The sequence below is a fragment of the Taudactylus pleione genome, unplaced genomic scaffold (genome assembly GCF_031769625.1).
Source record: "Taudactylus pleione unplaced genomic scaffold, aTauple2 ptg000387l, whole genome shotgun sequence".
Taxonomy (NCBI): domain Eukaryota; kingdom Metazoa; phylum Chordata; class Amphibia; order Anura; family Myobatrachidae; genus Taudactylus; species Taudactylus pleione.
Window position 1 is genome coordinate 3,517,100 of NW_028284788.1, and position 25,294 is coordinate 3,542,393.

General features: G+C 46.0%; 1 protein-coding gene across 2 annotated transcripts in view; it reads left to right on the plus strand.

Moving 5' to 3' along the window:
- Positions 1-12,466: 12,466 nt before the first annotated feature.
- The window catches only part of PKP1 (plakophilin 1), a 76,863-nt gene continuing 64,035 nt past the window's right edge, over positions 12,467-25,294 (plus strand). For both annotated transcript variants that reach the window (XM_088445774.1, XM_088445776.1), the window contains exon 1: positions 12,467-12,849. In XM_088445774.1, the coding sequence (XP_088301900.1) occupies positions 12,642-12,849 (208 nt within the window). In that variant the 5' untranslated portion in view covers positions 12,467-12,641. The remainder of the gene's footprint in view (positions 12,850-25,294) is intronic.

Consider the following 25,294-nt stretch of genomic DNA (forward strand, 5'->3'; position numbering starts at 1 on the left):
AATTTACAAAGAATAGATTTTCCTTTCAATTTTCAAATTGAATTCGATCTTGTTTCATGTTAAGAAGGGATTTGCTGTTAGATTTGGCATATTCATGTTCAAATCAAACAGCAAATCCCTCCCCAAAATGAAATGAAAATCCACAACTGAAAAGAACTGCTTCATGCTTTCACTTTCAGCATGAGCAGTTCGTTTTCACACAGATACATGCAGACATCAGTGAGATGCCTGCATGTATCTTATTGTAACAAGCTAATAAATAGTTACATTTAGAAAAAAAATTACGTGGGGTCCCCACCCAAAACAGAACCAGCCCCGGACTTTTCATAGCCAGTCCTAGTTGTCTAAGTACAGGGAAAAAAAATGCATAGGGTTCCACTACAACCAGCACTGGGCTCTGAGAACCAATGCTGGCTCTGGCATTACAAGGGAAAAATTGTCTAGGGTCCCCCTGTAATTACCAGAACCAGCACCAGACCCTTTCTAGCGGGGGGCTGACGCCACAGCCAGGGGAGCCCTACAACCGAGCCCCCCAGCCGCAGCATCAGTCCTGACCGCTAGTCAGCCCAGGCCAGGGATCCCAATAATGTGGTCCCCCTCTCCAGGCACCCCTAGCCTAGGCTGATAGCCCAGGGCTATCCCTGCCACCCCTGGGCGGTGGGTGGCGGGTTGATAGTGTAAGTATAGTGCATTTGAAATAGTTTTAAATATTGTCTTTTGCTTTGGAACTGCAGGTCCTAGCAAGCCTTCCCCGTATGCTGGTACTTGGAGAACCACAAGTACCAGCATTTGGGGCATTACGGGCCTGCTGGTACCTGTAGTTCCTCTGCAAAAGAAATATAAAAAAGCACAAGACACACACACCGTATATAGTATAATTTTATTAAACATACATGCACTCACACATATATTCATATTCACCTATGTATCCCTGTAGCATCAGTCCACTTCTCCAGTAGACTATCCATAGGGTATCTGTGGTAAATAAAAATACTCACCTTCTCCTATGCGTGGATCTGTCCTCTTCGTTCCAAAGTTGACATCCATGGTCTTCTTAAAATAAAAAAACGAATAAAACCGAGCCAAGCAACAGATAACAACCAGAATGGTTGTTATCTCACCAATGGAACGCTCAGATGTGGCCTCTTCCTTTGAAGGGCCGTGTCTGAGCATTCATTGGCTGAGAGAGGTCAGCCCCCCGCCTCTCTCAGCCAATGAACGGCTCCTCCATTGAAGTCAATGGTGGGAACCGCAGAATAAACTTTAGTTACCCTGCCTCTCTCCATTGACTTCAATGAAGGAGCCGTTCATTGGCTGAGAGACGGGGGCTGACCTCTCTCAGCCAATGAATGCTCAGACACGGCCTTTCAAAGGAAAAAGCCGCATCTGATCGTTTCATTCGGGAAGTAACAACCATCCTGGTTGTTATTTAAGTGCGTGGTTCGTGTTTATCATTTTTTTATTTAAAGGAGACTTTGGATGCCTACAGGGACAAGGGGACCACTCCAGGTAATGTAGGTGAATATGTGTGAGTATGTATGTATGTAATAAAACTGTATTTTCACAGTGTGTCTTGTGTTTTTTTAAACATTTCTTTAGGTGAACTACAGGTACCAGCGGGCCCTTAATGCCCTGCATGATGGTACTTGTGGTTCCCCAAGTACCAGCATGCGGGGGAGGCTTGCTGGGACCTGCAGTTCTACTGTAAAGACAATGTTACAGTAATCTATTTTTACACAACACTTACACTATCAACCCGCCACCCACCGCCCAGGGGGGGCAGGGATAGCCCCAGGCTATCAGCCTAGGCTAGGGGTGCCCTGGAGAGGGGGACACCCCCAACTCCCCAGGGATGCCTGGCCTGACTAGCGGTCAGGGCTGATGCTGTGGCTGGGGGGCTCCCCTGGCTGTGGCATCAGCCCCCCACTAAAAAAAGTCTGGTGCTGGTTCTGGTAATTACTGGGGGACCCTACGCAATTTTTTCTCTGTAATTTCAGAACCAGCACTGGTTCTCAGAGCCCAGTGCAGGTTGTACTTAGGGCCTGATTCAAACCCACTCGCGAGCGCTATGCGCTCGCAAGCGGGTTGATGGTGGCCCAGTGCACATGCACACGATGGAGCCGGCTCCGTCGTGCGCATGCGCGAGACACAGATAGCGACGAGCAAACCATCGCTCCGGGTCTCGTACCAAAGGGGGCGTGCTGTCGATGTTGAGTGACAGCACGCCCTCTTTGGTGGGCAGGCCAGGGGCGTGTCTGCCCAGACAGAGGAGTTCCCATGGGAACGCCTACCGTCTGGGGCCGGCCCCACTGACATCACAAGTGATGTCAGTGGGGCCACAAGTGGGGCACAAGTGATGTCAGTGGGAGTGCTTTCGGCTCTGTTAGAGCCGAAAGCACTCTGAGGCTTGCGGAAACGAGACCCTACCACAAGGGTCTCGTCGCAAGCCCGATGGTCTTGACCATCGCGACCATCTTCCTGGCCGCTCGCTATAGCTGTTGGTGGTCACCCACAGCTATGCGAGCAGCCAGGAGGCCGCTCTAAAAATCAAGAAGGCCAGCCCTGATTCAGAGCGAGCGCTCTGTCAGAGCGTCCGGCTCTGAATCAGGGCCACAGTACAGTGGAACCCTATGCAAATTTTTCCCTGTACTTAGACAACCAGGTCTGGCTATGAAAAGTCCGGGGCTGGTTCTGTTTTGGGGGGGACCCCACATAATTTTTTTTCTAAATTTAACTCTTTATACAAGCTTGTTACACTAAGATACATGCATGCATCTCACTGATGTATGCATGTATCTGTTTCAAATCGAACTGCTCATGCTGAAAACGAATGCATGAAATTCTTAATTAATTTGGGGATTTCCTGTTCGAGTTTCAGTTCGTTTTTCATTCGATTTACAAATCGAATGTTAGTAAATGAAGGGATCCTATTGTTCTATATGTGAAAACATCAATGTTTTTCAGAAATTCGATTTAATTTGAAATTCATCCTTCTGTTCAATTTGACATTCCATTTGGCCTTTAGTAAATAAATCCTTTCATAAAAAAATCGAACCAAAATCGAATGCAAAATCGAACAGAAAACAAAATCGAACTTTAGTAAATTTACACCCAGGGGGTAAATTTACTAAAGTTCGATTTGTAATTCATTTTTAGGAATCACTGAAATCTCCTGAGATCGAATTGAGGGGGTCATTCAGACCCGCTCGCGAGTATAGGACGCTCGCAAGCGGGTCGATGTTGGGCGCATGCGCGAGACCCGGCGAGCGACGAGGAATACGTCGATCGCGGTCTCGCACCAAAGGGGGCGTGCTGTCGATGGTGAGTGACAGCACGCCCCCTTTGGTGGGCGTGCTGGGGCGTGGCGGCCAGACGGTGGCGTTCCCATGAGAACGCCTACCGTCTGAGTCCGGCCCCACTGACATCAGTAGTGATGTCAGTGGGAGTGATTTTGGATCTGATCTGAAAAATCACTCCGGGGCTTGCGGCAGCGAGACCCCACCGCAGGGTCTCGTCGCAAGCCCGATGGTCTTTGACCATCGCGACCATCATCATGGACGCTCGCATAAGCTGTGGGTGGTAACCCACAGCTATGCGAGCGTCCAAAAGGCCGCTCCACATTTAAATAGGACGGCCCTGATTCAGAGCGAGCGCTCTGGTCAGAGCGTTCAGCTCTGAATCAGGCCCTGAACTTGAAGAGTTAAATCCCTCAGTAAATCTCAAATTTCGCTTTTGATTTTCAAATCGAATTCGATCTTGTTTCATGTTAAGAAGGGATTTTCTGTTCGATTTTGCATTTTTATGTCCAAATCGAACAGCAAATCCCTCTACAAAACTAAGTGAAAATCCCCGACTGTAAAGAACTGCTTCTATCTTTCACTTTCAGCTTGAGCATGAGCAGTTCGTTTTCACACAGATACATGCAGACATCAGTGAGATGCCTGCATGTATCTTATTGTTACAAGCTTATAAATAGTTACATTTAGAAAAAAAATTATGTGTGGTCCCCCCCCCAAAACAGAAACAGCCCCAGACTTTTCATAGCCAGTCTTGGTTGTCTAAGTAAAGGGAAAAAATTGCATAGGGTTCCATTGCACTTAGAGCCTGATTCAGACCCACTCGCAAGAAGGTTAATGGTGGCCCAGTGTGCACGTTTGAGTGCAAAAAGCACTCAGTCCGGCGCTCGCATTCAAAGGGGGCAGCTGTCGATGTTGATTGACAGCTTCCCCGTTTGGAAGGCGGGTGGCTGAGCAGATGGAGGCGTTCCTGCAGGAATGCCTGCCGTTTGTGGGCGGCCCTACTGACATCACTAGTGATGTCAGTAGGTGGACTTCCTGCTCTAATAGTGCAGGAAGTCCACTGGGGCTTGCAACGCAAGGGTCTCGTCGCAAGCCCGATGGTCGCGATGGTCTTGACCATCGCGACCATCATTATGGCCGCTCGCATAAGCTGTGGGTGGTAACCCACAGCTATGTGAGCGGCCAAGAGGCCGCAACAAAAAAAAAACACATGCCCTGATTCAGAGCGAGCTCGCGCTTTTTGCGGCTCTGAATCAGGCCCTCAGTACAACCAGCATTGGTTACACTTTTCCTGTGGCTCATTGTGGAAAATGGGAAACACCCCCTGCGGTGGATTCACATGTTACGCGTTTAATTAAAAGCGCTATGTTGCCTATTCCTACAGTTCCTTCCTTGAAGGATCCTACAGATAGGAAAGTGGAAGCTTGCCTGAAATTTATATACTCTCTTTCAGGGGCTGTTGCCCATCCAACCATGGCTATTGCATGGGTGTCTAAAGCTATAGAGAGCTGGGCTGACGCACTTGAAGACTCTTTCCCTCAGATGCTTCTAGGGTTAAGATGTCTTTTGTTGCTCACATTTGAGATGTAGCTTCCTATATTGCAGAAGCGACATTGGATGCCAGTCTCCTAACCTCTACAGTTTAGGCGGCGGCTGTGTCTGCCTGTTGTACCCTGTGGTTACACTCATGGAAGGCAGATGCGGATTCCAAGAAAGGCCTAGAAGGGTTACCCTACAATGGGGAGATCTTGTTTGGCCTAGACCTTGACAAGATTGCAACCACGTTGGCAGCATCAAAAACTGAATTTCTGCCTTCAGCAACTACTTCTGCTAGGCCTTGGACTACATCATTTAAGTCCTTTCATCCTCAGGGATAGCCTAAAGGTCAGTCCTTTCCTAGACAGTCGGCTTCCACTAGGACCGCCAAACCAAGGACCAAGCAATAAGGTGGACTTCTTCTGTTCTCCCAGTGCTGGTGTCAAACCACCACGGATGCTTTGGTAAGAGAAGTGGTCTCTCACAGGTACGCCCTCTCATTTCTCAGGTGGCTTCCCCACCAGTTTTTCCACATAGGCCCTCCTCCAGACCTGAACAGTGCAATACAAATCCAGAAAGCCATACAGTCCTTGCTGCAAGCAGGGGTAATTATGCCAGCTCCACTATCTCAGCGAGGAACTGGTTATTCTTCTACTCTCTTTATGGTTTAGAAGCCAAATGGGTCTCTTCGGCCTATCCTCAACCTCAAATCCTGGAACAAATTCCTCAGGGTACCCAGGTTCAGGATGGAAACCCTACTCTCCTTCATCCTAGCTATGGAGGCTTGGGACTTCATGGAATCTCTGGATATTTAGGACGCGTACCTACATGTACATGCGCCCTCACATCAGCGATATCTCCGGTTTGCTATACTGTACTACAGCAACACTTCCAATTTCAGGCTCTGCCTTTTGGACTATCCACAGCTCCACGGGTGTTTACCAAAATTATGGCTATCATAGCGGCCCACCTACGTGGTCAGGGTGTCCGACTGTTACCATATCTGGATGACCTCCTTCTTTTAGCAGGATCCCCAGAAGTGCTTCACCACCATCTGCAGTTAAGCATTGCTTTTCTGCACAAGCACGGATGGTTAATCAAAAAAAAAAAGTCCTCCCTGAATCCCTCACAGAGAATGATTCATCTGGGAACCCTGCTGGATTCTCAGGGTCAGAGAATCTTTCTGAACAAGATCTCCATACTTCAACTACGACTGCGCAGGTGTCTCCACAGTCGCCGAGTCTAGATATACTCATCAATGCAGGTTCTGGGATCCATTGTGCCCGCCTTCGACATGGTGGAATATGCTCAGTTCCATTCCAGGTCTTTGCAAAGGCTGATCCTCTCCATGTGGAACAGGTTACCCCATCGGATCATAGCTCAGATGATGGTGCTCTTTCCAGAGGTGCGTTTGTCTCTATCTTGGTGGCTACAGACTTCTCATCTAATGAAGGGTTGCCCCTTTTGGATCCCGGACTGGGTAATTCTAACAACGGACGCCAGTCGCTGGGGCGCAGTGACCGGTCCGCACTCCTTTCAGGACTGTTGGACATCGCTCAAATCAACCCTGCCAATCAACATATTGGAACTTTGAGCTGTCTACAGGGCCCTCAACCCGGCCCAGCACATACTTCACATAAAACCTGTACAGGTTCAGTCCAACAATGCCACAACAGTGTCCTGTATTCTGACATGGGCCGAGGGTCACATCCTGGCCATTTCGGCAGTATTCATTCAATTGGGAAGCAGACTTCCTCAGCCATCATGAAGTGCATCCCGGGGAATGGTCGCTTCACCAAGAAGTGTTTCAACTCCTAGTGTACAAATGGGGCCCCCCAAAGGTGGATTGTGCCGACACAATCACAAACTGTGTACTAGTCCAGAACAAGAGATGCCGAGACAACCTTTGTCAGTGTAGTACTATGCTCAGAGTGTGTAAACCAGCCTTTGCTTGGATCTACCACAGAGTGTGGCAGACTTATTTCTAATGGTGTCGTCACAGAAATTACGACCCCCAGGTGTTTAGTGTTGAAGCCGGATGATTGGCTGAGACCAGATCTTAAAATTAATATAGAGCGACGCCATCTTAGGTTGCCCCTTACGACGCCATTTTGCGTCGTCAGCATGAAACCATTGTGTGCGATGCTAATATGCTATTATTAGCATCGTGCGACCACATTGCTACCGCATACTGTTAAAAGTCCTACCATACCCCAAACGCACTTTAAATCATACATATAATATACAAGACGCACAGCTGCACTGTTTAGCAAAGCACTCTAAACGCTCCACGCTTATTAGCGACTACACGCAATATCCTTACACTTACCAATATACCAACCTTATAAAAAGGTTCCCCACATTAAAGGCTTAATATTAGAGGTTATATTAGCGAATAATCATGTTGTGAAATGTAATGTATACAATATTTAAGATACATAAGCTGGTAAACATATCATGTTTGGTACCATTCTAAAGCACTGTTTGTTTGCAGATTTCCGGTTCGACCCGCAAGGAAATAGCATCATGCGTTCACAAGATATGAACAATATGAAAATAGTGGTTAGAATGGTGAAAATGTATGTAGTGTTTTTCTACTAGTTTAAACCAGTTCTTCGGTGGGAAAACCACACAAAGCAACACTGAAGAACTGGGACATGCCCCTAGTGATGCTATATGAACTGTCCAATAACCTGCATCATACCAGAATGTCCACGAGCAAGATCCAATGGAAATTCGTTATCTAGTTTCTTTGTTCTGGGAGGGTATATAGCTTGCATGCTGGTCCTAGTCTACAGCCATTCTTTCTTGGATGACCACAGACTTCTGGACTGATGACTGTTTGCTGGGACTGGCGCGCACGTGTATGTATTGGGCTGTATCACATTATGTATTTTATTGCCTTTGCGCTCATTGTGCTAGATGAAAGCGTGTAACTTTCTTTTATTACAATAAGAACTTTTGTGCGTTGGAAACACAATTATTGTCTGGACAGCGATTATTTCTCTCTAGCGATTATAAAGGTATTCATATTAGGATTTTAAGAGTCCTGGCCTTCCTTCAAGCTGGATTGGACTTTGGCTTCCGCCTGGCCTCACTGAAAGTGCATGTCTCTGCTCTGTCAGTATGGTTCCAACGTAAAATTGCTCCACTGCCGGACATCCACACCTTCCTCCAGGGTGTCCTCCAGATTCAACCTCCCTTTGTCCCCCCAGTGGCTTCTTGGGATTTGGCAGTAGTTCTTCGGGCCCTCCAGGGTCGTCCATTTGAACCCCTAGATTCGGTGGAACTCAAGTGGTTAACAGCAAAGACTCTTTTTCTTCTGGCTATAGCGTCTGCCAGAAGAGTCTCAGATTTAGGGGCGTACTCCTGTCACTCCCCTTTTCTGATATTTTACCAGGACAGGGCTGTGCTTCGGACTCGCCCTGGCTTCCTTCCTGAAGTTGTTTCTAGTTTCCACATTAATGAGGAAATTATAGTCCCGGCCTTTCAATCACCGGATCTCTCGGCAGGTGAAGCCTCTTTGGATGTGGTCCGCTCCCTCAGGATTTATGTGGACCGTACCAGTTCCATTCGGAAATCAGACTCCTTATTTGTGCTCTATGGATTTAACAAGAAAGATTGGCCAGCCAATAAACAAACATTGGCTAGATGGCTTCGTATGACTATCTTGCAGACTTACTCGCAGGCAGGCCTTCCTGTTCCGGCTTCTGTTACTGCTCATTCTACTCGGTCTTTGGGTTCCTCATGGGCAGCTTGCCATGGTGCCTCGACTGTTCAGCTTTGTAAGGCGGCCACGTGGTCTTTTGTCCAGACATTTCTAAGGTTCTCAGGATGCTTCCTTTGGGCACCAGATTCTCCTGCAAAGTCTAATGATCTAGCTAGGTGCATGTGCATATGGTAGGCAAAAAAAAAAAAGGAAAACAATCACAAAAAAAAAAAAAAAAAACCCTTCTGGCTAACAACTCGTAAGCAGGAGTATAGTCTAAATTGAATGCCACAGTATACAAACTATAACACAGGTAAGCATAAATTAATTATGTTTTAATCCCATAAATAAAGTGGGTATACTATTAACAAATAAGCATACACAAAAAATGCATAAGACAGAAAATTTACTTTGTGGTAGCAAAGAGATACCACACAATAGGTGCAAATGAGTACCAATGGGGCATAGGGGATATTAGAAATGTCACGGAGTAGGTGCAGTGGGGGATGGATAAATGTCACTGGAAATGTACCAGAAAGTCTTGGATGCGCATGTAATCCCAGGATCTGTACAAACTTAAATCTTCTTTCAATACAGTCAATGAGTGGCGGCCGGTAAGTTTGAACAGGGGTGTGATGGTGCCAACACTGGCCACGGTTCTGCAGTAACCGTGACCCGCACACAGCCCGCTTCACTGCCGACCAGATTCTGGTCAGGGTTCCCCAGAACTCAGCGGGGAGAGCCTCGTCAAACCAGATCTAAGGTCCAGGCACTGACAGTCTAGGGACAGCACGGCAGCCGGGATGTAAGTCCCCGCTACCTGTGCTGTGGCCGACGGCGCCCTCCGGTGTCTGGTGCTGACCTGGTCCTGCTAACCTGCGACACCACCTAGTCGCCGCAGCAGAGGGTAAAGTCCATGGCGGCAAACCGGTGGAGCGGATGCGGGTCAGGTTTGTGCACGGCGGAGATCTCTTACCGGGGGGCGAGGCTACTCACACCGCTTGGATCCGGGGTCCCTCTGGGCACAGTCCGGAAGGCTGGTGGCGGCAGGAGTGTGGCGTGTTGTTCTTATCTCCCGGATTCCACGCAGTCTGGGGTGGCGGTTGATGTGTAGTTACTGCCTGGGTGTCTCCAACGCGTTTCGGCCGGCTAAGGCGGCCTTTTTCAAGGATCACTTTATTTATGGGATTAAAACATAATTGATTTATGCTTACCTGTGTTATAGTTTGTATACTGTGGCATTCAATTTAGACTATACTCCTGCTTACGAGTTGTTAGCCAGAAGGGTTTTTTTTTTTTTTTTTTTGTGATTGTTTTCCTTTTTTTTTTTTGTGCCTACCATATGCACATGCACCTAGCTAGATCATTAGACTTTGCAGGTTTGAGCGCTTACTGCATGAACATCTTTATGTTTGATTTTTTGCTATATATCATTTATAGGTTAAGTGGTTACCTAGGCAGTAAGCTGCTCCCATTTGTAACTCTTGGTACAGAATACTAGAGCGCACCTACCGACTTCTATTCTTCACCAGATTCTCCTCTCAACAAAGGAACATCCCCACCCTTAAAAGACTGCATTGGGACATCCCCAAGGTCTTCCTGTGGAGCATATGGACCTTGAAGAAGAAAATGAGAGTTATGGTAAGAACTTACCTTTGTTAACTCTCTTTCTTCGAAGTCCATAGGGTCCACAGGGCACCCATCCTGACGCACCTGGCTTCAGATGGGTTTTTTGTTTATGGTCACCGTTTTCTGTCTCCTTCTCTGTGAGAGTGTGTACCAGTTCTTGTGTGTACCAGTCTTCTTTCTCTCTTTTATCCTCCTCCGGCCTTTGGCTTGTCACAAACTGAGGTGCCTCTGGCTCGGGGGTGGGGTATAGGGAGAGTGGCCTGGTGCATCCTGGGATCTGAAAGCTTTAACTGCGTGGTGCCCGGATTCCAGATTCACCACCTACACCCCAAGGTCTCCCTGTGGACTTCGAAGAAAGAGAGTTAACAAAGGTAAGTTCTTACCATAACTCTCATTTTTAATTGATAACAGATAGGATCTTTAGTGATTTATTATTGCAACAATTTTGTTATATAGGAATACTTATCAGTCAAGTGCACAATGAAATACCTTTTTCTTGTTGTTCTTTATCCTGAACATGACATGTTCATGTTGACATTATGCTCTCAACATTATGACATTATGTCAACATGACAGGAGCCTGTGACCCGGTATGTCTGTAATTACAAACACCCCCAAAATGCATTCGGAATTGATCTGACATGCAATGATAAGGAATAATAATTTTCGGTGGTTTCTCAAAAAAATAATATGCCCCATCATGAGGTAATAATGAATGTGACAGGTGAATATCAAGATACAGACAGTATAAATGGAGGCTAGCATAAAGCTAAGCATTGAGATTAGTGACATGAGAAGATTACAGACCACAGAAATCTCAAGCAGATCGCAGTCCCCATTATTATCAATGGGGACTACGATCTGACCCTTATGTACTAAACTCCAAAAAGCAAAGCTTTTCGGAGTTTAGCACAATAGTTTACACCATCTTCAGATGGTGTAAACTACTGTAAGCTTATGGGGGCTCCAGATGCAAGAGAGATCTTTCGATCAGTCCGCTGCAGCTCCAAGCTGGCTCCGGAAGCTTCCCCGGGGAAGTCTTTCACTTCTGTGAAAGACTTCTCCTAAATGCTGGAGATATACCTCGCGGGGACAGCGATTACCGCAACTGCTGTCCCTACAAGTTCCCTTTGGTACATAGCAGGGATATTTAATTAAAAATGAAAATATTTCTGGCGAGATAGATACATAATAATTGCAGCAATGTAGCAATGGTCGCCAATGTTGCAATGTATATTATCCTTATCCTGCATTGTATTGTAGTGTACTGTAAGTCACTTATTTGTTTATGTACTTTCAAAGGTGCTGCGGAACACTTGTGGCGCCATATAAATAAATGATAATAATAATAGTACATAGACTCCTTAGCATACCTCCCAACTGTCCCGCATTCAGCGGGACAGTCCAGTTTTTCTGGGACTGTCCCGCTGTCCCACCCGCGGTGGGGGGGAAGTTAGGGAGAGCACATACCGCTGCTCTGCATAGCCACGCTCCCTTCTCGGGCACGCTCGCCTCCAGCGCGCGAAGTGTCCCTCTTCGTAAGGAACAAAAGTTGGGAGGTATGCCCTTAGTACATAGGAACAATACATAAAATGTCTGCATAATTTTGTCTAACAGATTGATACATAGGCCCCATAGGCTGAAAGGGGTAGAAAAGTTGGGCAACAAATAGGGGATCTGAGCAAGTATGAGTTTTGTATTGACTGATGGTAAAGGTGTGGCCCTTTGTCTATAAAATAAGTGTGTATGACAGCATGTTTGTGCATGTGTGTTACCTGGGTGTGTGTAACAGCATGCGTAACAAGTTGTCTGTGAATATGTTGTATTATGTGTAATAGTTGCTAACACCCTCACATTACGTAACTAACTCGTCGTATACAGATTCTCTCATTTAACTAAATTGCAAGGCAGGGTCTCTATTTTGGAATATTCTGATTAATTTAGATAACTGAACAGTTCTATACATTAATGACTGACATGAGGGCTAAATAGTTTGCTACTTCAGAAGAGAAATTACATCAGGATATTTCTACCGACTCGAGATCGGCACAAAAACTTGCCTCCTTGTATGACCGCAGCAGCCAGACTGCTCTATTGAGGTGTAAACAACCTTCTGGACGCTTTACTTACATACACATTTGACTCGAGTGCGATAGTCTGCTGTTAACTCATCAGCACTTTCTGACATTGGTTGTGCAGAGATTTAGGTCACAGCTAGGGCGGGCGGGGAGTGGCGAGGTGTGTCTCACGGACGCTGATACGCCTAGACCTGCTCAGACTTCACTGTGAAGAAAGCTGCCAACACAGAACACAACTGGAGACGCTTCTGGAGGTGTGCAGGGGAATCGCGAATCCATTTTCTTGGGACTTGGTTTATAGCAGACGTAGAAAGAGAGATACATATATATATATATATATATATATATATATATACATATAACATTATATATAGACACAATATACTAGCCATGCTGTCCTCACCGTCTCCACTGAAAACTGCTCTGGCGTCTGAAGTCTTCCTGTGGCCAAATGAATCTTCCCTGGCAGTGCCATCAGATAATCTTCTCAGGAGCCGGGTCAGCGGGGACCAGCGGGTTAAGGATCAAGTAATGATGACAGCGAGGAGGCAGAAACCAAGGAGTTCGCAATCAACCACTTTCATTCAAGGAAATAGAGGTAAGCTCCATTATAACCTGGATGGATAAGGGGCAGAAAATGGAATTTGATCATTTTTGTTAGTTACTGCCGGAAACAGACGCTCTTCAACTGTTTTTATGTTGGTTTAACCTTTTAAATTATTGCCGCTTTAAAATATAAGGCATACCTCCTGGAATAGAGCTGATGCCGGCATCTCACAGGCTATTACATTCCCCCAAATTGTTCTGATAGAAACATTTACATTGTAGCAAGATGTGGCACAGCTATGCTGGTTATGGATAGCTCCTGTGCCCTGCATGTGGCACAGCTATGCTGATTATGGATAGCTCCTGTGCCCTGCATGTGGCACAGCTATGCTGGTTATGGATAGCTCCTGTGCCCTGCATTACAGACTTGCGTCTCTAACAATATTGTTTGCAAATGCATTCGAAAAATTCTCGACAGTACCTGATAAATGATTATTACCGACAAGTACAGTGCATAAAACATTTTTTTACTGTTGTTATTTATGTATTTATAACATGCATGAAACAGTAAAAAAATTAATTAAAAATGACATAATCACCCAGGGAATGAATATTGTGGCATTAGAACATTGATGAGTGGATTATGGGGCATAATTTTATGTATCGATCCTTTGTACTAATGGCACAATGCTGGAGATTTCACAGAAATCTACGGCAAAGTGCTAACTAGCACTTCAGACCATGGTGTAAACTACTGTTTGCCTAGAGCCTAGATCTCTACCCCAGCAGCCACCAGCCAGTCCAGGAAGCTGTCACTATGTCACCTTCCCTCTGGAGACTTCTCAGAAATGCCGGGGATATAACTTGCGGGGACAGCGGCTACCGCAACCATTGTCCATTAGAGTAACCGCAACCTCTGTCCCTGAGAGTTCCCAGTAGTACATAGCCGGGAAATTTTTATTAAACATAAAAATATCCTCGGCAAATAATCGCGGCAGTGCTGCAATAATTAATACATAGACCCCTAAGAGGGGTATTCAATATGGGAGCGAAAACTCCGTGCTGGAATTTTCTCTCCACATAAGAGATTTTCCTGGGATAAATTATCGGGCGCACGCCCGCTTTATCCCCGTATTCAATTTAAAAGCTACGAAAACAGAACCCGGCGAAGTAGGATTGGCGAAAAAAAAATGAAGTTTACCTGGAATAAATTGTAGGACCCCCCTAAAGCTGTAAAAACATGGGGGATCACTATGGGTACCCCCGTTTTAGTCTGCAAATGAAAGTCGGGGGTTTAAATAGCGGCTGCAGGTTTCCCGACATTGAAGAAGTGTTGCAGAAGAGCACTTAGGTTTTTTTTTTTCATTTTTTCAAGTGGTCCCATCAAATTTGGGGTACGTGAAAATGGGTACTAGCATATTTTTAAGTCTCTAAAGTCTTTATTTAAAAATTCTGCAAATATGCACCTGCCGCTAATAACTTATTCTAGAAAACACCTGCCGCATACTTGCAGAATAGCCCTGAACCTATTTCCCTATTTTTAAACACTTTTTTCCCTTTTTTTTACACCCCAAATATTAAATTAATTTTTTGGGGTGTCCCTATTTTTTTTTTAAACTTTTTTTTTACATAGTTTATATTAAAATGACATTCCCAGGGATGCAGGCTATTTTTTTTAAGCCTGCACCCCTAAACCCCAATTCTGCACTTTTTTTGCCACCTATTCAGTGGTGAAAAATTATCCCCGTTTTTTTTCAAAGACTTTTCGAACCTGCGAAAAGTCTTTGAAATTGAATATGGTGTAAAACCAAAACCAGCGAAAATTACGTCATCGGTGCGAAATTATCGCAAAAACTGACTTTTCGCTCCAAATTGAATTGCCCTGTAAGTGTGAAATGTAGTACTGTCTTGTTTTTTTTTATTACTGATCTCTATACTTTGCTACTGGCACAAATGTCAACCTCAACAAGTGGCAAAGTAGGATATTCTGAAAACTATTTAGCACAGTGTTTTTCAACCACTGTGCCGCGGCGGTCAGCTCAGCGCCCCTATATTGTAGTGTGTTTTATTCATGAGGAGGCCAATGTAGTGAGTTTTATTCCTGTGGAGGCCATTGTAGTGTGTTTTACTCCTGTGGAGGCCAGCTTAGTGAGTTTTATTCCTGTGGAGGCCAGCTTAGTGAGTTTTATTCCTGTGGAGGCCAGCGTAGTGTGTTTTTTCCTGTGGAGGCCAGCGTAGTGTGTTTTGTTCCTGTGGAGGCCAATGTAGTGTGTTTTGTTCCTCTGGAGGCCAGTGTAGTGTGTTTTGTTCCTCTGGAGGCCAATGTAGTGTGTTTTGTTCCTCTGGAGGCCAGTGTAGTGTGTTTTGTTCCTGTGGAGGCCAATGTAGTGTGTTTTGTTCCTGTGGAGGCCAGTGTAGTGAGTTTTATTCCTGTGGAGGCCAGTGTAGTGTGTTTTATTCCTGTGGAGGCCAATGTGTATTTATTTTTATGTGAGAGCCAATGTGTGTTTTATCATTGGTTATGCACGCTGCATCGCCAGATAGTGTGCCTTGGCAATTTTATAATCTTGTGTAGTGTGCCTCGAGTTGAAAAAGGTTGAAAATGACTGATTTAGCATTTAGGGACCTATGTATCAAGCTGCTTTTAAGATAAAATTATGTAGAAACTGCAATATCCAACTGCTTATGGAAGCTTACGAAAATCTCCTTCTGGGAGTAGTAACTGATTCTGGGGCCCATTTATCAAGGAACGCTTTTGCAATGCGATCAGGGCATGCCAGTAACTCCCCCCAAAAAAGCGCAAAAAGCGATCAATTCGGCTGGATGTATCATCCGGGACATGCAGGGACACGGGCTCTGAAAGGAGCCCATTCGTGCGATGTCTCCGGAGAGCTGCCTGCCACTACAGGGGGTGGTGCGTATGCGCAGTACCGCGGTCTGCACATGCACATCCGCCATAGCCGGGGAGGGTTTCGGCAGATCCCTCCGCCGGCTAAAAGTGCGTGGTGTAGCCCATAGTCTACAGCTGCTTATGTCATCTTCAGATGGCGTTGGCAGCTGGGGACAATATCTGGAATGCATCGCATTCCGTATATTGGTAAATTTGGCAGCAACGCTTCCCCCATAGACACCTGCGGTAATGGAGGGATCACAGCAGGTATCAGAGATACCTACTGTGGTCCCTCCTTAATACGTCTGGGGGATACTTAGTATTTGAGGTAAACCCCCGAAAACGGGTATATTTGGGAATTCTACCTCAAATACATTTTGTTAAATGGGCCCCAGTGTGTGCATGCGCAGTTTCAGCTTCCCCCGGAGAAAACTCTGCCAAATGTTAAATACTTCAACATAATGCCGGGGATATAACTATCAGGGACAGTGGTTCACTATGCGTTCCCCTTTGTACATAGAGGGGATATTTCATTAAAATTTCAAATATCCGCTGTGATATGGAACCTTTATAATCGCAGCAGTTTTGCGATTTATTAATACATAGGCCCCTTAAAGTGGCTGTCCATCAAGGATGGTAGTCATTTACACAACTATTTTCTTCAATTTATTACTGTCTCGCTGGGTCCTCTTCTTACATTGTGGACATTTGTTAGGAGGCATCAGTGACAATATGTAAGTGGTAAATTGCAGATATGACAGACAATTTCCGACTAGATTGCCACAGCAAGTGAATGCTATGTCAGTTTGTTATGCTCAAGGTCAGCCCCTTTTACTTTAAATTAGGGGTGGGCAATAAGCACCCCCCAGCTGTTGCAGAACTACACATTCAAGCATTCCCTGCCACAGTTTTGCTAATTGGCCACGCTAAAACTGTTGCCAGGTATGCTGGGATTTTTAGTTCAACAACAGCTGGAGGGCCGCTTATTGCCCACCCCTGCTTTAAATCATGTTGCAAGGTTGCAGGAACTTGAAAACAATCTTTAATTTATTTTATTAAAATAACATTAACTGACCATAGCATTTTACATTTACATTAATTATTGCCACACCCAAAAAATGGAATCCCCCCCCCATAGAATGGCATTCATAGATACATATTAAATTAATATCAAGTTAGTATTGCGATTAGCAGGTTTATACGGTGTTTTACCCTGCATTCAAAATATATGCATGTCTATAGTGTGGATGTTGACATTTTGACCAAATCAAAATATAGACAGTCAAAATGTCGACATTGCCAATATAAGTCACTGCATATACTGTAACCTGCAGTTAAAATTTAGGCAGGTGTACATGCTTTGATTGTCACTTATTTAGCAGCGGTTGGTGCTACTGTTCTTGTAGTTTACTTAGAGCTACTATGATGGGCATTAGGCCGCAGCAATTAATGCATGCTGCTGTGGAACTACACATGCTAGCATGCCCTGCCACAGTTTGAGCAGGCCTTAACAGCAGTAATACTGTGATGGGCTTTAGCGGGTGCTGCAATTACGGCAATGGCAATTAATGTATGTTGTTGTGGAACTACACATGCCAGCATGCCCTGTTCCAGTGATTTCATGGAAATTAACATTACAATGGAGGGTAGTGTCATCTAATATGACAGGTTCACTGGTCACCTTTAGGTCTTATTTTAGCTATATTGACATTATGACTGTTGACATTTTAACTGTCTACATTCTGGTTGTTGACATTATAATTTGTCTATATTTAAGTGTCGACTTATTTAGCTGTGTCTACATTTCAAACTGTCTACACGGGGTTGGGTATGGGATGCTGGTGCTCGGGATCCCGGATGTCAGAATCCCAGCGTCGGCATCCCGTCAGGGTTAGGATACCGACACCTGTCGGTAGGTATCCTAACCTTCTCCCTACCCTAACCCTCCATCCCCGGTGCCTGAACCTAACCTCCCCCTCTAGTGCCTAAACCTAACCTCCCCCACCCCGCACCCTAAACCTAACCCTCCCCCACCCTAAACCTAACCCTCCCCCCTAGTGCCTAACCCTCCCCTAAACCCCGCTAATTACCTTCGGGATGCCAGCGCTGGGACTCTGACAGGTGTCGGGATTCCGGTATTTTGAGGTCCGAAATACCCACGGTCGGGATTATGACCACATCCCATCTACACATTCAGAGGCGGTCGGAGGATGCAAGCGGTCGCTCAGAAACTGGGCGGCCACTTGCATCCTGACCGCCCGCCTCTGTTGCGGTCGTTAGGCTGTGGGTTAACACCCACAGCTCTAACGACCGCTCCGGTGATGGTCGCGATGGTCTGACCATCGGGGCTTACGACGAGACCCTAGGGTAAGGTCTCCCTTGTCGTAAGCCCCGGAGAGCTTCTGGCCCTGTCTGAGCCGGAAGCTCTCCACTGACATCACTAGTGATGTCAGTGGGGCCGCCCCCAAACGGTAGGCGTTCCCATGGGAACGCCTCCGTTTGGGCTGCCACCCCCCCGGCCCGCCTTCCAAACGGGGCGAGCTGTCAATCAACATCGACAGCTCGCCCCCTTTGGATCGAGACCCCCTACGACCGGCGCTGTCGGTCGTAGCGGGTCTCACGCATGCGCACGACGGCGCCGTCGTGTGCATGTTCTGTGGGGGGCCATCGACCCGGTCCGAGCGCATCTGCGCTAACGACCGGGTCTGAATGACCCCCTGAATGCTTAAATTATGCCCATGTTTAAATTATGTACCTGTCAACATTTTGACTATTTATAACCCATGTCGATATTTTGGTTGACGTTATGGTGTCTATAATTTGAATGTCTGAATTTTGACTGTCTAAGAAATGTACCCAATCCCCAGAAGGTTAGTGGAGTTTCATCCATAAGGAACTAAGGGCCTGATTCAGAGATTTTTTGGTGCAGCCTCCTGGCCGCTCGCTTAGCTGTGGGTGACCATCCACAGGTATTGCGAGCGGCCAGGATGATGGTCGCGATGGTCAAGACCATCGCGACCATCGGGGCTTGCGACGAGACCCTTGTGGCAGGGTCTCGTGGCCGCAAGCCCCAGAGAGCTTCCGGCTCTAATAGATGGTGATGTCAGTAGGGCCACCCACAAACGGCAGGTGTTCGCTTGGGAACGCCTCCATTTGTGAAGCCACCCCCCAGCCACGCCTACAAAACGGGTGAGCTGTCGATCAACATTGACAGCCACCCCTTTTGTAATGAGCCACGGAGCGAGAGAATTTCTCTCTCGCTCTGGGGCTTGCGCACACGCCGTGCGGCCGTTGCGCGTGTGCAGAGACCACCATCGACCCGCTTGGGAGCGGGTCTGAATAAGGCCCTAAGGCTGTAGAAGAAAATACTCGTCGGAAAGTCAGTGTCTGAGTCCCAATGCCTCATTTTTAGTTGTTGTTAATATAATTTGATGATTATCCACCTATCTCGGGGCCTGATTCAGCAGAGGACAGAATTGCAAAGCCGCATACCAGCAGCTTTGCAATTCAGTCCTTGCTAAAATGCAAATGCAGCAGGAGGTGCCTGACACCTCCTTGCTGCATCTGCGATCCCAGCGCTGCAACCGAGGTCGCAGCCTGGGATCACTATCGCAACCATCGCGACCAATGGTTGTTAGGCTTCAGGTGAGACGGGAAAACCCCAAAGGAGTAGATGGACGTTTGCATCCTAGCATTTTAAATTGAAGAAGTACAACACTATAGCCCGTATTCAATTTGAGCTCAGCCGCGTTAACTTAACGCGGCCCGGACTTAACGCTGGCTTCGCCTGTTTTCCAGGCGTCAAAGTATCGCGCGCGTGCCCACGTATCCCTGTATTCAATTTGAAAGTAGACAATAACGGGACCCGGCGATACTTGGATCGGCGGTAAAAACGGGAATTTTCGGGAAATAATCCTAGGAGCCCCCTAAAGATGTCCAGACCTCGGGGATCACTATGGGTACCCCCGTTTTTGCCTGCAGAAGAAAGTCTGGGTTTTTAATTAGCCGCGGCTGGTGTTTTTTTTCCCGACATTGAAGAAGTAATGCAGAAGAGCATTTAGCTTTTTTTTTTCGTTTTTAAAAGTGGTCCCATCAAATTTGGGGTACATGAAAATGGGTACTAGCATATTTTTAAGTCCCTTAAAAGAAAAGTTTAAGGTATTTTTTTTAAATTCTGCAAAAATACACCTGCCGCTACTCTGCGCAATAAAAAAAACACCTGCCACATACTTGGGGACCCCACCAGTATTAATTTCGTTAGTTTGGCTTTTTGCTTGACAATTTTTTTTTTTGTCACCCCAATTTTTTTTCATCTTTTTTTTGGGGTGTCCCGATTTTATTTTTTTAAACATTTTTTTTTGCAACATTTCGTTATAAGGGAGCATTCCCAAAAGTACAGGCTATTTTTTATAAGGCTGGACCCCTAAACCCCAAATCTAAACTATTACACTTGCTATAGTTAATTTTTATCCCTGTTTTTTAAAAATGACCCTTGACCCCATTTACGAAAATAAACGGGAATTTTCGGGAAATATGCCTGGGACCCCCTTAAAGATGTCCAGACATAGGGGATCACTATGGGTACCCCTTTTTTGCCTGCAAAAGAAAGTCGGGTTTTTAAATAGCTTTTTTCCTGCCACGGCTATTAGAAATCCCGACTTCCTTCAGGAGATAAACATGGGGGTACCCATAGTGATCCCCCATGTCTACACATCTTTAGGGGGTCCCTAGAATATTTCCCAAAAATTCCCGTTTTTTTTTAACCTGTAAATATAGGGGGCAAAAAAAGACGTGGGGTACCCCCTATATTTAAGACCACCACCAGACCCAACCGACTGGGGTGTAATGCCCAATCACCGGGGCTCCAGGTCCAAAGCATTACACCCCAAGTCAGTCGGCGCAAGCCGGGGATCTCGGGGGAGTCGGGGACCCCCCAAAAAAGGGTCCCCCCTCTCCCGAGCACCACAGGCTTACGCTGAAGCCTGGGGCTCATCCCCATACCCCTGGAGCGGTGGGTATGGGGGTAATAGGGGGGCCAAATAATGTAACACTATTGTACTTTACAGTGGAACTACAAGTGCCAGCATGCTTGCCATTTTGCACTTGTGTAACTACAAGTGCCAGCAGACATGCGGCACCTGTAATTTCACTGTAAAATAAATAGTTAAAAAAATTCAAAACACACACACACCGTGACAGTATAACTTTATTACACACACCTACCCATTCACCTATACCAGATGTTCAGTCCCCTTCTCCACGTAGAATATCCCAAAAACATGGCCCTGCAAATAAAAAATCATACTCACCTACATCCAGTTTTGGTCTCCGCAGTAATCCATGGCATTGTGAAAAAAAAAAAAAAACAACTACACAATCCACGCAACAGCTATGAGTATGTGTGTTGCCACACATACTCATAGCTCCCGAATGCCAGCTGACGGCACATCCACGGAGCTGGCAGTCCCGAGAGCCAAACAGCGGCCGCGCTGACTGTAGAGTGGCCAGAACTCACTCAGGAATTGCTTACTTCAGCGCATGCTATGAGGCCTATGAGGGTATCTCAGTAGATAGTTTATGCACGCTTCTGCAATGGCGTTCAAACACATTGGCACACCTGCGTTCGGCCACCCCCCATCACCACCCACAAACGGCACTTCCTGTCAATGACTCTGCAATGGGTCTGAATAGCCACTGCAATTGCAGTCCCGATTGCAAAAGCTAGTTCGCGCACTGCGATGCATACGCATGCGTAGTATGCAACAATCGCCCAATTGCGTGCGCATTAGCAATTGCAATCCAAGCTGAATCAGGCCCTTGGTCCTTGTCTGCTATCAAGACAACATTCTTTGTTGGAGTTGCCACATTTTTCAAACACCACTGTCGCTTATTCTGATTGTAATATGCTATGTTATTGTGTTATATATTTTATAGCTCACAAAAAGCTCACTCTTGCTACCTCTTTTCAGGGTGTGTTTGACTAGGGTAGGGTCAGACTTAATTTTTGTATTGAGTCTTCTAGTTTGGATGTCCACCATTTGGAAGGGAACATGGATGGAACATTCTCCTAAAGTGACTAATTATAATAAAAAAAAAAATAAGCCCCCAAATATTGTAGTTTTTAGATGTTCGGTAAAAACCAGGAGCCATTCAATTTCCTGACATGGAAAACCTATGACTAGCAGATCATCCCACAAATGTGAGCTCACACTCTTACAGTATCAAAACAGAGTCAACTAAGTATTAAAAAAATAAAAAACCTGGCTAACCTTAAATAATCTATATGCATCTTTTGTTACAACCAATAATGTCAAAAACTATCTGAAAGAACAATGATGATAATAATAATAATATGGATGACTTAACTTTCATAATGAGATTGAACAAACTTGGCCTACAAGTGAGGCTCAGGAGAAAGAATGCTGAGCTCTGGAGATCACCTGGGCATACCTTACGAATCTGGAACAATGAGCTTCGGAAAGATGAAATAAAGGAGTAGTGCAATGGTGGATGTCACAGTAAAAGGGCATATCCACTACACGAGAGTGGAATGACTGTAAATCGTTCGTCATCCTGTGCAGTGGATAATGTACCCACACTAAACGATATGTCATTCAGTGCAGGCACCCTCCCTCATCCAGGAGCGTTTCTAGAGAGAAGGGGGCCCATGTGCAGTCTCCGACACGGACCCCTCCTCTCTGTCTGGTGGCCGGCAGCGCACTGAGCTGTGTGCGGCCAGCGCACTAGTTATAGACTCTGGGTACTAGAGTGCTCCCAGAGTCTATAGAGGATGCACTAGTCCCTGGGAAAATGGCCGCGGCGGCCATTTTCCCTGTACTGCGCATGCGCAAACAACGGTAAAATGGCCACGGCGGCCATTCTCCAGTCGTTTTCACAGCGCCGGGTCCCTGCGCTGACGTGGGACTCCGGAGAGGTAAGTGAATCTATGGGTGTAGGGTGTGCTGTGCGATGCGGGGCCTCCCTGGACCCAGGGGCCCGTGTTCCCTGCACACTCTGCACCCATTATAGATACGCCCCTGCCCTCATCCCTGAACATGCACAACCTGACGATCTTGTGTTGTAATAGTACAGTCATTCCACTCTCGTGTAGTGTATATGCCCCTTTATAACTACTTTTAAACAGAAGGACCTCATACCACTTGTACAGCGTGGTACATGGAACATTATAAGTTTGGACTGCTTTGCAGCATTATGCCCCTAATAAAGTAACCATGCATTTTATCATGTATCAGAGAATAATTGAATAAGGCTGTGTATACAAGAAAGCCATCAAAGTCACACAGTTAGGTAAGCAGTCCTAGTCAATTGAAGAGGCAGGTCTTTTCTACAGCACATTAGTGACCCAGGGCCTGATTCATCACGGATCGCAAACTGCAACAGCGTACGCAGATCGGTTGATGATGCATACTGCGCTTGCATTGCAGTGCGCGTGTGTGAGTTAGCCTTGTGATCGCTGTGCGATCACTCACGCTGAAAGAAAGCCATCGCAGAGTGAGTGTCAAGAGGTCAGCGTTTCGAGGTGGTGATGTGGGAGTAGTCGGAGAAATGCATGGGGATGTGCATAAATAAGCCACTGCGACGGCATACACAGCTTGAGTACTCACTGCGTGCGACGAGGCTAGCAATTTCTGAGTACAGTCAGACTTACTGTAAATGTGCGTGAGGGGCCGATGTTACTCGATGTTCCTGGTGTATATGCATTACTCCAAGGTATTACGGATGTGAGATTGCGATAGCGGGCGTGTCTATGCTGGCTGTGCGACGGCTTTGCGATTGCATTCATTAGCATATTTTCACAGCGTAATCGCAGCTGTGATCACAATAGGATCGCGATAGCGATCAGTAGTGAATCAGGCCCACAGTTAGATTATGTAGAGATACAGGACCATTCAGATTCAGAGATATATGCTAATGCAATCGCATCAGCTATTTATCACACATATTGGCCAGGTACGGTAGTGACGACTTTGCAGGTTTTCCCTCACACCTCTATGGGGTGCAAAGGAAAACTTGCAAGTACTTTTTTTAGATTTCTGAAAATTTTACTTAGACTGGTTTGGCTTTGAAAGTGAATAAACTAAAGGGGCCTATCCATTACCCGACTTTGTGAACAATCCGACCAAAACCTCCTGGTTTTGGTCGCATTGTTCACAAAGTCAGGTAATAGATAGCCGGCAAGGACTAGCAATGCGCGTGCGCGCTGAGTCCTTGCCATCCCAGACTATCTACTGAAAATGCCCGTCAACCTGACGACGCTCGTCAGATTTGGCATGTTCAGAGATGGGAGGTCGGGCTTCTTCACTGAATGACGTTCAGTGAACGCCGTTCAGTGCAGGCACCGCACCTTGCACCTCGGCAACATGAAGAACATGAAGGTCTGAACACTAGACGTTCAGACTTTCAGGTCGCCTAATGGATAGGCACCTTTAGTAATTCTTTTATGTCTGTGCTTTATTATTGTTTGAAACATGTTAAGAACTTGCTTTGCCACTCTCCCTCTAGCAGGACTTCCTAAAACTACCACTCCCTTGTGTGACAGATCTATAGACCTAGCCAAAGCAGAGAATAATCTTATTAATAGAGTGGTGTCAGTACATTTATGTGATCACTGTTATGTAATATGGGCAGTACACGCTATTATTATTAATTATTTGTTCTTTCCTTATCTGATTCATCAACTATCATTATACACAATATTTAAAATATGGGCAGTGTACAACCAGAGAAGTGTGTCATCATGGCATATAGGGATCGAGTCTATGGTTGTCCATCAATAGTCGATAGTTTATAACCATCATTATGAAACCATCAATGATTCAACCATTGATGGTTCAGCGGCTGCCATTAGCCATTGGGACCCCTACAACCTATGGGGTCCACCGGTAGTCCTCCATCAATGACAAAATTATTTGCCATCAGTCCATCGATGACTGCTAACCATTGATGGTCGATGAACAACCCTAATCGAGCCTGCAACACAATTTGTAGTAACACTCAATTCCTTCATTACTTCCCTTTAAACTCTCCCCTCATTACTAGCAACACATTCTTCCACTTTCCCTCATCTCTGTAATAACACATCCCCATCACTTCTGTAGTAACACATTCCCCATCACCTCTGCTTAAACCCATCACTTTTTTAGTAGCACATTCTTTCTCACCTTCCTGCAGAAACACATCCCCCATTACTCTGTAGCAACGCATACCCCACCACCTATGTAGTAACAAATACCCCATCACTTCTGTAGTAACACATTTCCCCCCTTCTTCAAGCAGCAACCTCTTCCTCCACCCTGTAGCAAAACATTGCCCACCGACCCAATATCAACTCATTCTTCCCTTCCCCATAGCAGGATGTTCTCCTATACTTATAGTGGCACATGAACCCCACAAACCTGTTACCACACCCTCTGTAACGGGACGTAGTTACCATCTTGGAGGTCAGGATGCCGGTGCTAACAATACTGGCGCTGGAATCCCAACTGCCGACATCCTGGCGGTAAGTATTAGGGTTACGGGGAGGGTTAGGGTTTATAATTAGGCACTAGGGGAATGGTTAGGGTTAGGCTGTGGGTAGCAGGGGTAG